Genomic DNA, 13086 nt, shown 5'->3' with positions numbered 1-13086 from the left:
TCCAGTAGCTACTGACAGTAGATTAGAATTGATGTAAATTCTATTTATCCTAGTCACCTAGTTAGCCTGATTTTAAACCAAATGAATTTTAATTCAACTTTAAAGAATCTAAATGAGCACTGATATAGTATGGTTTCCCTTCGTGTCTCTCTTTCATTACAAAATGCCACTTTTAGAGGTTCTAGTGAAAAAAATTATGGGCAAATGCAAAGAAAAAAAATTGTCTCTATTTAGGAATTTTCTGAATAAGCATCGTAATACTCTCTTTCAAAGAGCATGTATTTTAGCCCATAGCCTGGCAAGTAGTTTCTGAAAATGCTTTACATAAGTTGCACTGCAGGCCAGAACTATGACTGCAGAGAACTTGCAATTAAAGCAGAAATGATATATCTAAGAAATGCCTGGTTTGTAGGGCCTAGCCAATGATACCAATAGATAGGTGATCAAATATATTCCTACACAGACATTCCTAGTGCTGAAAATGGAAGTTGCCACAATTGTGGTAAACTTAAAAGAGTCAGCCACTTTCTTGTAGCAAAAAAGTCAGCAAAACATCTAAGTTAAAACTAAAATTAGAAGTGAACTCCATTTCAATTTAACATTCTTTGGAAATTTTTTAAGTGCCACATCCACTTACTAGAGAGCTTTATCTAAGACAGATTTAACTGAGAACTAAATTAGAGCCAAATGTATCAGAGTATTTTAAATGTCTAGGATAACCTCTTCTTCACTATACCTTATATTGGAAGATTCATTGAGCTCAGTCAAAGATAGTACAGCTTAATCCATGGGGTTGACACAGTACTTGATCAAGAGGAGGGTAAAGCAAGACTTTACCAGGGGATGAATGTATTCTATGTCACACCAAAACAGTGACAGAAATAAAATGAGATACCTTCATCCTAAAAAAGGTGATACTTGTTAGCAGGTCAACAGTTGATTTCAGGTCTTGCAGTCTTTCAGTATTGCTTGCAGGAAAGTTTTCCTGGTTAATCAGGAAACAGAAAATGGATAAGGTCGTCAGTAGTAAATCTCCAGTGGGAAAATAAACTAAAATTAGCTTCTCATAAAAGAAAATGGAAAGTAAACTGTATACAATTTTAAAAATACCCCTAAAGTATTCTTAAAACATTTTAATCATAAAACATTATAGAATATAAACAATTTGGAAATATTATATTTTTATACTTTTGGAAAGCTGCACTCTTCTATTTATAGTTACAATGCAATAAATGCAAAACAATATCATTATTAAAATGTTATGATGTTATTAATGCTTGCTTCTAAAATAGTCTTGCTACTAAAAGGAAGAACTGTAGCATACATAGGAAAAATTTTTCATGATTTTCTCAAGATAAGTATTTTTATAAAAAATACTTCAGAAATTATACATGTGCTGCATTTACTTTTAGTCACAAAAAACTTTAAAAGTTAAAAAAATAAGTTTGCATCATATAGTCTTTCCTGAAACACTATGGATTTTAACAAAAGGTTTCTTTTAGCAAGGTTTGATGAGAAGTATCATTTGAAAATACAGATGTTCATAATTTGAAGGAATGAAAAGTTATAATTATTAAATGTTTGAACTAAGAAAGAATTTTTACTTTGGTCAATTCCACATATTAACATGCTTTTCTAAAGAGCCATTAGGAAACCCACAGCTAATTACGAGATATTCATGAACTTGAACAGGGTTAGTGTGCCTATGATGAGGTGACTTCAGGCCCTTGTTGCCCCCAAAAATCTCTCCCAATAGCTTAATGGTTGTCCTCTTCTCATTATGTTGGCCCCAGACCCAACATGAAATGACCAACATGAAATAATACCAAATTAAATTTGGTATTATAACTTCCATAAATATGCAATTAAAGTATCTGTCAATAAGAGACTAATAAAAAATGAATGCATGGGAGATAGATAAGTTCAAATAAGAAAAGATGTATAGGATAAATTGTTAAAGAATGTAAGATATAAGAGCATGTATTAGTTATCATCATAGACATTTTGTAACTAAAATTTGTAACTAAATTTTTGTAACTAAAATATTTTGTAACTAAAATTATATGTGTGTATATTTATCACATATATACATGAATGTATTTGTGGTATGTGTATGTGTTTCCCCAGGAGGTGATATGTAGAATTGTTGACAATGAATTCTGTACAACTTTGCAAGAGCACATGGTACTCTTGGTACCCTAATCCAGGAGGAAAGAGAATGAAGCAGTAAATTAAGTAGGAAGCTCAGAAATTGAGGAAGTATCAGCGGAATATTTCACTAACAAACGATGAGCTTTCAGAATGAGGACTGGGCCATAGTCTACTTCATGAATTAGCTGAGGGTCATTGAATCTGATGGCTATTTTAGAAATTACAAAATTAAAGCTGCATGTGCGCGCACACACACACACAGAGTATTGTTGTAGTCTACGTAGGGTAAAGAATCTGAACAACAAAGGAGACCTAATGGATTATTTCTAAGGGTGACAGCACCTGAGATCAATATTTTTATTTTTCTATTCCATGATGGGTGATTTTTATATAGCAAGAAATTATCTAAACCAAACACAGCAGTTTTCTTTTATGCAAGTAAATTTCTACATACCCTATACTTTGACAGATCAATCCTCAGAGAGTTATGCAACTGGTCCAGTAGTTTTATGAATTTTTCCCTCTGTACAAAGCAAACACAAAATAGGAGAATGGAAATAAATGACCACTCTAGAGGCCTCATAATAATTCTGAGTTTTGTCTCTATTTTATAGAAAGGAAGGATCAGATATATTAATGACTTGTCCAAGATCATAAAGTTACTATGTGGCATAGCAGTGACTCAAACTCAGGTCTCTTTGATACCAAATTCATGTTCTTTTCAATAAGTCATACTTCCTCTCTATGATGAATGAGAAATGTGTAATTGTTCTAACAAAGTATCTAGAGACTTGCATTTGGTAGAAAGAGATCAGACAAATAAATTGCCAGTACATTTCTCTATGTGTAATAATTCACAACAATACAATGTATCAGCAAAAGAAAATGCAACCCATTCTTGTTTTTATTCCTGTACTTCATGCCCCTTCTCCAGACAATATATTACAGTTTTTTACACTTCTCCCTCCTACGGAAGTGGGAGCAGGTGTTGTTTTTGTCAAAACCAATTTCAAAAAAATTTTCTTTTTGGAAGCAAATGTAGACTTTATAATCTGAAAGGATCAATTGCTTTTAAAGGCTGTGTATGATTTAGTGCTAAAATTAGTATAAAAATGCAGCCAAAAAACTGCCGGTGCTTCCACTTGATGCAGTATCAGTGTTGAACTTTCCTCTTCACAGAAGTATTTGAAGATGGTGAGAATAAAGAGTTTTTCTCTTATTAAGTGTATGGTTAAAGTTGGATGGATTAAATAAAAACAAAATCAAAACACAAAAGTCACACATGCAAACCTTAGAGGTAGACACTCCACTATTCTGAATTGCAGTTTTCTCATCAAAAATAAAAAAAAAAAATGGGAGAGGTAAGATTAAATGACATAAAACATCCCTGCCAACATTAATATTCTGTAAACACCAAATTGCACTTTGGAGGATATTGACAAAAATGAAAACTTTTCCCAGTAGTTTCACATAGGAGGTGGATTTATGGGGTATATAAGTCACTGATCTTGATGGAGTGAGCTGAATATTAACAGGAGGTGGTAAATTGTTCCTAAGCTGAAACTCCAGTTTTCTGAATGAACTGCCATCATCAGATTTATACATCAGTGAAGAAAGTTTGAGTATCATCTCTGTGTTAACCTCTGTGGAGGCAATAGAGGAGCCTGAGAAATGAGTCCTGCCTTCCAGAAGCGTGTAATCTTGTTAGGCAGGTTAAGACCCTTTATCCCAACAAAGCTACAGAAAATACAGATGAGTTGAACGTCTTAGATCTTTCTCTACCACTCTCCATTATACCTTCCCAGGGGATGAGGCAAGCTATGCAGTCTTTCTTAACTCTCCAACTTCCATTCATTTGGGTTGGTGGCCCTCAATCCAGATAGAAAAAGAGAAGAACCACTAAAATAATTAGTTTAGGCCACAGTAAAGTTAATCATTCAGATGGTTAAAGTGAGGGTGATTCGTACCACATCTCTAGATGCCTCATCTTATCTCTGTGATTGGCACAAATCATCAAGACGGTTGAAGTGACTGATCAACCATACTATGGCCCAAATCATTGGCCCTCATACTCACTGGGGCAAATGGTGCTGGTTGTCTGCCCAATATCCATTCTTCCACTGCTTCTTACTAAAAGAATATCATAAGTCAAATGTGCCCATATGAAATGCTCACCTTCTCAGAGCTCTTTTCCTCCGAGGATGACCACATGACATGGTTTGGCCAATGAGATGTAGACAGCTTATTAAATAAAATAGATCCAGCTACCATACCACCAACGACTTACTGTTTTGAAATATTGAAAAAGAGTGCTTGGCAGATAGTGTTTGTTACATTAGTGTTTGCTGTATAATTCTTTGTTAGGTATACCTTTCAGACTTTTAAACTTTTGCCCTTTGTGCTTCTTCCCTTTTCCCACCTAAAACTCTAATAGGCTCCAGAAGATAGAGCACTTATTTCATGCCCATTAGATGAAAATGGAAAGAATGAACGGAGAAAAAAAGGGATTGCCTACATCCATCCTACCCCTGCTGCCCACTCTTGTAAAATATTACAATACTGAGCAGTTATACCAGCTCTAAACTCCTTACCTCTGGACTTAGTTTCCATGGGTCGGGGAGCAAAGGGGGAAATCTTATTAAGTTAAATGTATTTTAGTGAGTTTCTGTTTCATGCAGTTGAACAGAATTCTGACTGATACAATCCACACATTTGGTTTCCCTACCTAGTCTTCGGTGCCCAGCTGGAAAATTTATGTTCAAGGAAAATAGAAAACTGTGAAGAAAACTGCTGGGCTTCTTGTCACTGAATCCAGAACAACATCAGATGATGTGAAATTAAAAGTACACTGCTGATTGAATTTTTACAGAGATTCTTTAAACAGCAGGATGGCCTGAAATTTCATTTTATTTACAACAATTTCTATTTAACTAGAGTGAGATTGCCTTTGCAGAGCAGAGGAGGCCTACTGTCTGTAGGGTGTGATTTGAGGAATAACGAAAGACTGGGTGATTAAAAAATGTTTCCCCGAGGGACATGGCACAATATCTAAAACTGCCACATTATTCAGTTTTTTTATTAAATAAGGTCCACATATCTCTAGTAGGGGCAAATCAATAATAAAAATAATAATAAATATTATAATAGGTTCACAAATACAGTTAGAAAGAATAAGATCCAGTGTCTGGTAACACAAAGGGCAACTATAGTTAACAATAATTGGTTGTGTATTTCAAAATAACTAAAAGAGTGGAAGTGGAAAACTCCCAACATGAAGAAATGATAAATGCTTGAGATGACAGATATTCCAGTTATTCTGATTTTATCATTACATATCATATGCATGTATCAAAATTTATCTTGTACCCCATAAATATGTACTACTATTATGTATCCAATTAGAAATTTAAATAAATTTTTTAAAATAAATAAAAGATAAATCCAAGCAAAAAAAAACCCCAACTTGGTTTAATTAGTTGACCAGAATAACTAGACCAGGGATTGGCAAACTGTCTACAAAGGGCTAGTTAGGAAATATTTTTTACTTTACCAACCCTGTCTCAAGTATTCAGTCTCACACTGTAGCACAGTAGCTGCCAGAGACAATATGTAAACTAATAGGCATGATTGTTTTCCAATGAAACTTGATTTATGGACGTGAAAATTTGAATTTTAGATAGTTTTAATGTGTCACAAAATAACAGTCTTTAAAATTTTTTTTCAACATTAGAGAATATTAAAAAAAATATTCTTAGCTTATGGGCCTTACAAAACCAGTTGGTGAGTTGGTGGACTGCATTTGGCCCATGGGCAGGGGGAAGAGGCAGTTGCTCCCCTGACTGTGCACGTTCAGGAAGTTCCCACTAGGATTTGGGGAACTGTGGAACCAAAAGCTCTTGTAAGGAAGGAGTATGATAACCTCTGCTTCACTCTCAGCTTCTCTCATTATTTTCTTTCTTTCTTTCTCAAAGTCTGGCTTCAACAGCAGGGATGAATTTAACCAGAAGCTAATGATGCTTAAGCTCCTCAGCCCTCACCTGCTTCAGCATCCCTGGGAGGAGCTAGCCATGTATTCATGGTATCTTAGATTTTTGTAAAATTTTCAGGAATAAGATAAAAATAATTCAGAACACAACAAGCAAATTGTAATACTTTGTTTTCCAGATCATACCAAAAACAGCAATTCATTAAGAAAGACTTTTCAAACAGAAGTAATGCATAGGCAATTTTGATAATTTTAAAATAATTCAATTAGTCTTAGACATATGAACATACTGGACATACATTTACAACTCTTATTGATTTGAGATTAACTCTGATACCAAGAGAAATATCATACAATTATGGAATACCACTAAAATGATGCTTTCAATGACAAAATAATTAATACATTTCACCAATTCAAAGTATATTTAAAGAGTCCCTTCACAGGAAAACTTGAAAAGCATTGAAATGTTATTGTTCACTGATGAAGACATCCTTAACTTCCCCTCAGCCTGGTTAGACAGGCTTCTTCCTGACTCTAGGTCTCAACCTCCGTTTTCTTAAAGCATTTTATTTAGAAAACTTTTAATTGTAAATTCCTTTTCTGCCCCTTCACATGGAAATATTTTGTAAAGCCTCTTGCTGGTTTCATAATCCAAAAATGTCTTCCTGAAAGACTTGGGAGCCTTCCCTTTGAAATGTAATCATCAAGGAGAGAGCACTCCTACCTCTGACCCTCCTTGGGAAGATAGGAGCCTAACTTCCATGGCTGTAATTAGCAAACGAAGATGGCCGAATCACAGAAGAAAAAATGGCAAACTCAAAATTACTCAGTGCACTGGTTACATCCCATTGATCAACCTCTCCACTATCACCCTTCACTACTTTCTCCTGATTTTAGTCCTGCCTTTCATTTCAGTGGAGTTGAGCTCTAACTGAACTCTGACCTCTCTCCCCTATTGCAATAGCCTTGAATAAAGTTCACTTTGCCTGTTCAACTTTGTCAGCTGTAATTTTTGCTTTTACATCACATATAAAAAAAAATTGGTGTTTTCCCAAATTTTGTGAAAATTACTAAAATGCATGTGGCATTGTGAAAGTGAAACAAACTCTTCTAAGGTGTTCATTTAAAAAAGGCAACTCTGCTAAGTAAAAAAAAAATGTAAAAATAATATTTCAATTTTTTGTCATATGAAGTGATCAAAGAAAATGTAGCCAAAAACGTCCTGAAAGAAAATATTATAAGGTTGATTAGTCAATAAAAATATCACTTATACTTGGTTGTATATATTGAGCATGTATATACTCAAGTTAAAAAAAAGCTCAAAAATATCAATTTTACTATTGATTTATTTGATATTTGTATTTCAAGATAATTCACTAAATATATTTCCTCTTTAGGAAATTTCACCTTCAAAATTAAAATATTGATTGCCTGCCACCTCATGGAGCTTTGTTCCTTTTCAACTCCTGATCTACCCATGAGTGCCTTCAATACACATAGAGACACTTTATCTAATAAAGTTATTTGTCTGGACTCCAAATAGCATTTACACTCAGTGATGTGCTGGTAAAGTGGCTCTCTGAAAGCAAAAAGCCTTGATTTTTAGCATTTGCTAACTTTAATGTTGTAAATACTTTTAATATGTCCAATTTCAAGGATGGCTGTGTTTAACAACCAGCTTGCAATATTCCTGAAAATTTACCAATCAGTTCTCATGAGCAGGTACCAGCCAGCTGTAGCATACCACTATTCTACAATCAATTTTCAACAATCTACTCCCTGAGTTACCTTTTGGACCTGAGACTTCACTTTCCAAATGTTAACTGAAAGGTGCTATTGATACGTTCCTCCCACAATCCTCTGTCTCTGCCTGTTTTCTCTCCTCCACTTTCTCTGTCCCTTTCCCCACTTCTCCCCTCATTCTCTCTTGCTATCCATCATGCTTCTCATGGTTCCACTTACCAAAAACTAGAGCTAACGGCAAATCACTTTACCTTCACCCCATTATCTTTATATGAATTTCCTTACCTTCACATGGCCTCTTTTCTGCAAAATTTCAGCCTAGAGTCAATCCAACAATCAGCTATATCTCCTCATAGATCAGCGTCAGAATGCTGACACACCCTAAGAAAGTCTCACAGTGACAAGAATTGTGACAACAAATTTATAGTGCCCAACAGCAAATGACACTTTTAGCTTTACTAAGAATTTTTTTTACATGTCCCTGAAACATTCTTTTTTGTATTCCCCTCAGTAGCTTATCCGAACTTTTACCACCCTCTTCCCCTCTGCAACCATTTCACAGCCCTTGTTTTGTAAATGAGCAATTCTTGGCCTTCCAGACGACTTTAAAGAAGGACTAAAAATAAGGTACAACTACCCCAACTTTTCACTTCTATATCAAAAGCTTAGTGTTCTCTGCAAGTACTCTCACACTATTTCCTCGAATTTCAGAGCAGACCTTGTCCTTTCTTGTGCTAAAGGCTAGCCTCTCCTTCTGCCCTCATGACTACACTTCCTTCCTTTCCTCTGAGATAGTACTTATAGTCACTTATTCTCCCATCTGAGAAATTCGCAACCTCACTCTTGCAACTAACTCCTTTCCTAACACTATAAACATGTTTATATTTACCTTATTAAATAGTTTAAAAATCCCTACCCAAGCAGAGAATAAAAAGAAAGTCTCTTTTTATATGGAAAAACCTTCTTACTCTTGCCCAATCTCTCTTTTTATCTTCTCGCTTAAGTTCCTTGAAAGAATAGTCTATTTCCTCACCCAATTTCAACCTTTCTTTCAGAATTTTGTTATAAAGTTAATACAGACTTAAGGTATTTTATAAAAAATTTTAGACATCATTCTCAGCAAAGTAACACAAGAAGAGAAAACCAAACACCACATGTTCTCACTCGTAAGTGGGAGTTGAACAATGAGAGCACATGGACACAGAGAGGGGAACATCACACCCTGGGGCCTGTCGGGGGTTGGGGACTGGGGGAGGGATAGCATTAGGAGAAATACCTAATGTAAATGATGAGTTGACGGGTGTAGCAAACCAACATGGCACAAGTAAACCTATGTAACAAACCTGCACGTTGTGCACACGTACCCCAGAACTTAAGGTATAATAATAACAAAAAGACTGTTGTATAAAGATTAATACAAAACAAAACCAACAAAATGTCAGCTATAATCCAACCAGGTGGCTATATCATTGGTATTTTAGCACATTTCCTTCTAGTCTCATCTCTAAACCTGTATGTGTGTGTGTGAGTGTGTGTATGTGTGTGTGTGTGTTTTCAGTGTTGGAATTAAATTGCATAGAGAGTTTTTTAGCATACTTTTTTCATTTATCATTATATCATGGGTGTTGCTCAATTATAGAACCTCTTCCATAAAAACCTGATTTTGAATGACTGTATCATATTTTAGTGAATAATTGAGCTTTAATTTATATCACTGTGCTTCTATGCCAGCGATATTCAATATTTTGGCTTCTTTGGAAGAAGAAGAATTGTCTCAGGCCACACATAAAATACACTAACACTAATGGTAGCTGGTGAGCAATAAAAATATCATGCATAAGTCTCATAATGTTTGAAGAAAGTTTACGAATTTGTGTTGGGCTATATTCAAAGCCACGCTGGGCTGCATGTGGCCCACAGGCCATGGGTTGGACAAGCTTGTTCTATGCCATTCACTGAACAAACTTCATGAAATCAGGCTTCAACCACAATTGCTTCACTGACTGATGAACTCCTACTTGCCAAATTCAGTGGGTTAATTTAATTCTCCATTTTTCTTGAACTCTCTATGACAGTTAATGATATTATATACTACTCCTTTCCCAAAATCGTTTACCTTATCTTTCACACTATCACTTTTTTTTTAGAGACAGGGTCTCATTCTGTCTCCCAGGCTAGAGTGCAGTGGTGAGATAAAATCACATTAAAAAAAAAATCATTGTCATCCAATTGGTCCAGCCAGTTTCCTGGATAAACTTTGCTTGCATCTCTTCTCTACACCCAAGGGTTCTGTCCTTTTCACTTTATTTTTGCACATGTTTCATCTACATCATGATTTCAAACAAGATTTATACATGAAAAGGTCTAAATGTGTAATGGTTTTCTTAAAGACTTGTTTTACAATTCTCATAGGTAAGAAAGCTTTTTACACTGGTTTATTTTTTGGAGTCTCAAAATGTGTGGGTTATGTACCTTTGAAAAGGATCAAGAAGGGAGCATATAATTGTTATTGAGTCCCAGATGACAGAATCAGCTTTAATAGTTAGGTGAATAAAAACCCGAGGCTCCAATGTAGAGGCAGGATATATACTTCAGTATATTTTACTCATCCAATGGCATTATTTTCAATAGCTAGAAAAATATAGTCAAATTTACATACCAAATCACCAACTTTTCATGACGTAGTTTGAAGAAACATTTCTCTTTCTTTTGGTCCTATTCTATAATAAGTTATTGGATTTACAAAATGAAGTTTGTTATAACTACATTGCCACTGAAATACTAAAATGTGCTGAAATCAATCTGCTCTCTCTTCTTTGGGGCAGCAGGAAGAAAAGGAGCATGTTATCTAATTTTCCTCCAGGTAGTTTTTATGGTGGATATTAATCACTTAAACACATCTTTCTCAGAGGGAGAAAGGCTCAGTGTTCCACGATGTTGACTTATTCTTCACAGTATACACAGACGGAATATTAGAAGCAAAACAATTTCATAGCACAGAATGTTTTACATCATAGGTAAAAATCCCAAGACAACATGTGCTGTTACTAAGATGAGGGTTTTATAACAAAACTGTTCTATGGTCTGGTATTTGGTAACAACAGGATTTCGTTGAGCTGGTTAGGGAACGTTCTTTGGTTCCAGCTTCTGTAAGAGTCAATCTGTCTAACAAAAGTAGCTGATACTGTAGGTTACACTGTAGGTAAGGCAGGAAAGACAAAATCCTCATATTTTATTCAATGACACTTTTAACTTTTATCAACTGGCTTGCCATCTTGTATCACATTTTATCATTATTTTAAATTTGAGAAACATGTTAAAGTAAGAATTACCTTTTTCACTGAACGTGTTGAGGAACTGAGGCTTTTATGACTAAACTGACTTGCTAAATTTCAATAAAAACAGAAACTCTGTAACTCCTAACCCAAAGAGTAGTCTACTTTACTGGCATTTTATTTGATTTGGCATTAAATAGCAATTTTAGTTTCCTTTGATTATTCTAATTCACTTCACACACCTCACATGCATTTCTCTCTTAGAGGAAAAGGACAGAAATAGAGTAAACCCAGGAGCACATCTTTTTCCCTACTGTTTTTTCACCCTTTTATTTGCTGTGACTCAACTGTTTCTTTTCTATGACACGTAACTCAAAATTTGAGTTCTAAACAATATACTCTGTAACAAAAATATATTCAGTGAACTAAATTGGAAGTACAGTGGAAACAATATGATGCCATGAAAAATCACTTTCCCACAATTGATCTTAGTTTCCTCCATGAAAAAAAGAGAACAAAAAACCTGTCTCACAGGATTACTGAACAGTGCTACTGCCTACCCATTTGCCCTGACCAAAAACCTGGGAATATTTCCAGGCATCTTCTTCTTCCCTCCCTGTCCATGTCCCCAAACATACCAAATGCTATTGAGGCTGTTGATTTTATGCCCTGAAAAACTTTGGTATCTATCGTCTGTTCTCCATCTCCACTAATTTTTAATTTTGACTCTTACCACTTCACTAGAAATACTCTTAATTTACATCCTATTTCCAGTCTTGCCAATTTCAGTTACAGTATACTTGTAGAGAAAGTTACAATGATGGATGCAACAGATGAATTCTTGGGGCTCCTTTGATTCCCTGAATTTCTACTTTTCTTTTTTTTTCTTTTTTTTCTTTTTTATGAGACAGAGTCTTGCTCTGTCGCCCAGGCTGGAGTGCAGTGGCGCAGTCTCAGTTCGCTGCAAGCTCCGCCTCCCAGCTTCACTCCATTCTCCTGCCTCAGGCTCCCGAGTAGCTGGGACTACAGGTGTCTGCCACCACACCCGGCTAATTTTTTATATTTTTCGTAGAGACGGGGTTTCACTGTGTTAGCCAGGATGGTCTTGATCACCCGACCTCGTGATCCACCCGCCTCGGCCTCCCAAAGTGCTGGGATTCCAGGCATGAGCCACTGCGCCCAGCCTGAATTTCTACTTTTCAATGCATTCTTGATGTCTTTGCATATGTCAGATGGACGGCCTTAATTAGGCACATATTGTTTTTCTTAGGCTCCTTAAACACCTACTATGTTTTACTTAGAGGATGTGCCACTATCCATCAGTACCAGAAGGAACCAATAGGAAGTACAAATGGAGCCTAATATGTTCCAGAGAAGGCAGCCAAACTCACACTGACTAGGGAACTGTATCTACAAGACAGTGAATCTGAAATGTTGAATACCAAATTCGCATACGTTGAGAATTCCCTATAAAGTCCCAGCATTCTCTTATAAAATGTATGTTTTTCCCTCATTGGAAAAGATCCTTTAAGATATGAAGATTCAATCTAATGAAAATTCCTATTGAATGTCAAAGTTAATTTACTAAAAAGTTTTCAAATGAACTTTGAGCTGGAGCCCATTATGCTATTCCCTAAAATGTCCTTTCTGCGGTAAGATTCCAAGAATATCTTAAGTTCAAAGTCTCTCGAAATGTAACTCCCATAAGCTACTAGGAATTTTAAAGTTTAAAAGATTATACTTACACCAAAGTTGGTAGCAGCAAATCGATCTGAAGCAGAAACCTGTACATTTGTTGAAATTGTTGTGTGAGCATAAAAAGCATTTATATTAGCCAGCAAGGTGCTCATGACAGCAGGGACACCAGGGCACATGTATTTAGAAGACAGACATGAAAAGTGCCTGCAAGACAAAAAACATAATGTGCTT

At 35.5% G+C, this 13086-nt stretch overlaps 1 protein-coding gene across 1 annotated transcript in view; it reads right to left on the bottom strand.

Moving 5' to 3' along the window:
• Positions 1–13086, bottom strand: part of UNC13C (unc-13 homolog C) — a 653225-nt gene that overhangs the window by 299695 nt on the left and 340444 nt on the right. The window contains exons 13-15 of the mRNA XM_015142282.3: positions 12903–13059; positions 2606–2674; positions 896–985 (exon numbers count right to left, since the gene is read on the bottom strand). Of these exons, the coding sequence (XP_014997768.3) occupies positions 896–985; positions 2606–2674; positions 12903–13059 (316 nt within the window). The remainder of the gene's footprint in view (positions 1–895; positions 986–2605; positions 2675–12902; positions 13060–13086) is intronic.

This window comes from Macaca mulatta, chromosome 7 (assembly GCF_049350105.2).
Source record: "Macaca mulatta isolate MMU2019108-1 chromosome 7, T2T-MMU8v2.0, whole genome shotgun sequence".
In the NCBI taxonomy this organism is placed as follows: Eukaryota; Metazoa; Chordata; class Mammalia; order Primates; family Cercopithecidae; genus Macaca; species Macaca mulatta.
The sequence above is the reverse complement of the archived record's forward strand: the minus strand, read 5'-3'. Positions and strand labels throughout refer to the sequence as shown.